At 37.3% G+C, this 1,833-nt stretch overlaps 1 protein-coding gene across 1 annotated transcript; it reads left to right on the top strand.

Moving 5' to 3' along the window:
* Nucleotides 1-965: 965 nt before the first annotated feature.
* LOC149555380 (putative receptor-like protein kinase At1g11050) lies at nt 966-1,833 on the top strand. Its single transcript, XM_089829373.1, has 3 exons — nt 966-1,172; nt 1,258-1,497; nt 1,585-1,833. The coding sequence occupies exons 1-3, from the start codon at nt 966-968 to the stop codon at nt 1,831-1,833; spliced, it is 696 nt and encodes a 231-aa protein (XP_089685499.1).

Genomic DNA, 1,833 nt, shown 5'->3' with positions numbered 1-1,833 from the left:
ACTTCACACTTTTTGGCATCAATATAGACCACATGAACATTCATTATGTAAAGTTGAGATGCCAAAATGTAAAAATATCCGTATTCAACCTTTCTCAAGTGACACGTGCAATAGTAGTTTACTTAACCTTTGCGACCATTCTCCATGTTATTCCTTCCTCATGACAGCTTCCTTCATGTCATCTACACATAAAGAAAATTATAACCTACATTTTACTTTACTTCTTATTATTGTTACATTTTACAAAATTATTTTAACCTAAAAATAAATTTTAATTTGTAATATATAATTTTCTTAATAATTATATAGTGAAAAAACTTCTAACATTAAATTTATTAAATAATTATAAGAATTTGCTAATTTGCTAATTTACAAAATCTAATTACTTTTATTTTTAAAATTGCAGTAAGAATTATTCCTGCAATTCAATTATACACAGATTTTCTATAAAAAATACAAAAATACTATATATATATATATATATATATATATATATATATAAAATGAGATTACACATATAAGGCGCATTACGTCTCTTGTTCTTCACCTGCGATTTGACGGAAACAAATCATTTCATTTAGCAGCATTGGACGTTTCAGGAAAAAATAAAATGGGAAATGGAAACATCCAACTATACAATGAAAAGTTGCCGAGATATTCGAAACGGAGATACCGAAATCCAACGGCAGTAAAGTTTTAAATCATTTTTGCGCACTTCAAATCTAAAAATTCCTTCAGCTCTGTAAGATCGAGTCTCGATTATGGATTTGGTAACAAAAATCTACAATTTAGCCTCTCTCTATAATTTAGCTGATTATGTATTTGGTAACATTTTTTTCTGTAATTTGGCCCCTCCTTATAAATTTAGCCCATTATTCACTCGTCGACAGAGAGTTGTAGCAAACTGGATATTGATTTCTTCTGTAATCCAGTAACGACATTGTCTGTGAAAAATATTGATGAAAATGGAGGTCTTCCTGGTGATGGCGGCCATGGCTATGATCTTGTTCTGCAGCATGGGAATTAGTTACTGGTGCTGTGCAAGGGCCAAAATTAGGTGTTTTGCGAGAATTCGCATGGGCATAGTGCGGTTCAATATACTGCCAATCAAGGACGCAACCAAGAATTTTAGTTGCGCCATTATAATCGATCAGGGCAATTTTGACGGAACAGTGTGTAACTGAAGACTTGCCGAAGCTCATGAGATGATTGCTGTGAAGAAAATGGATTACTCCTTCCATGAAAACCTTGGCCCAGTGCGGTTCAACACGCAGCAATTGGAGGAGGCAACGAACAATTTCAGTTGCACCAATTGTGTACAAGGGCAAACTTCCCGAGGGACAGATGATCACCGTGAAGAGAATGAAGAAGTGCTCTGTCGACGATTTCTGGAACGAGGTGGAGATGATGAGCAGCTTTCGCCATCAGAATTTGTTGGCTCTCCATGGTTTCGGCGTTGCCGGTGATGGCGAACAGGGCTGCCATGATCGGTTTCTCGTTTGCGACTATCTCGCTAATGGTAGCTTGGATCAGCACATTTTTGGAGGGAAAATGAGAAATGGGAGAGCATTGTCATGAGAGCAGAGGAAGAAGATTATAATCGACATCGCAAAGGGGTTATGTTATCTGCATTACGACGTTCGGCCAGTGATATATCACAAAGACATCAAGGCCGACAATATTCTGCTGGATGACGACATGAATCCCTGCATTGTGGATTTTGGGCTTGCAACAAGGGAAGGGCAATCTGGGTCAAAAGTAGCAGGCACGCATGGGTATATGGCACCGGAGTATTGTCTGACTGGACTGCTCACAGATCACTGCGATGTCTAA

The sequence above is a fragment of the Cupressus sempervirens genome, chromosome 5, assembly GCF_028749045.1.
Source record: "Cupressus sempervirens isolate cs-2001-9-10 chromosome 5, ASM2874904v1, whole genome shotgun sequence".
Taxonomy (NCBI): domain Eukaryota; kingdom Viridiplantae; phylum Streptophyta; class Pinopsida; order Cupressales; family Cupressaceae; genus Cupressus; species Cupressus sempervirens.
Note: the sequence above shows the minus strand (reverse complement) of the source record. Positions and strands in the feature narration are given on the sequence as shown.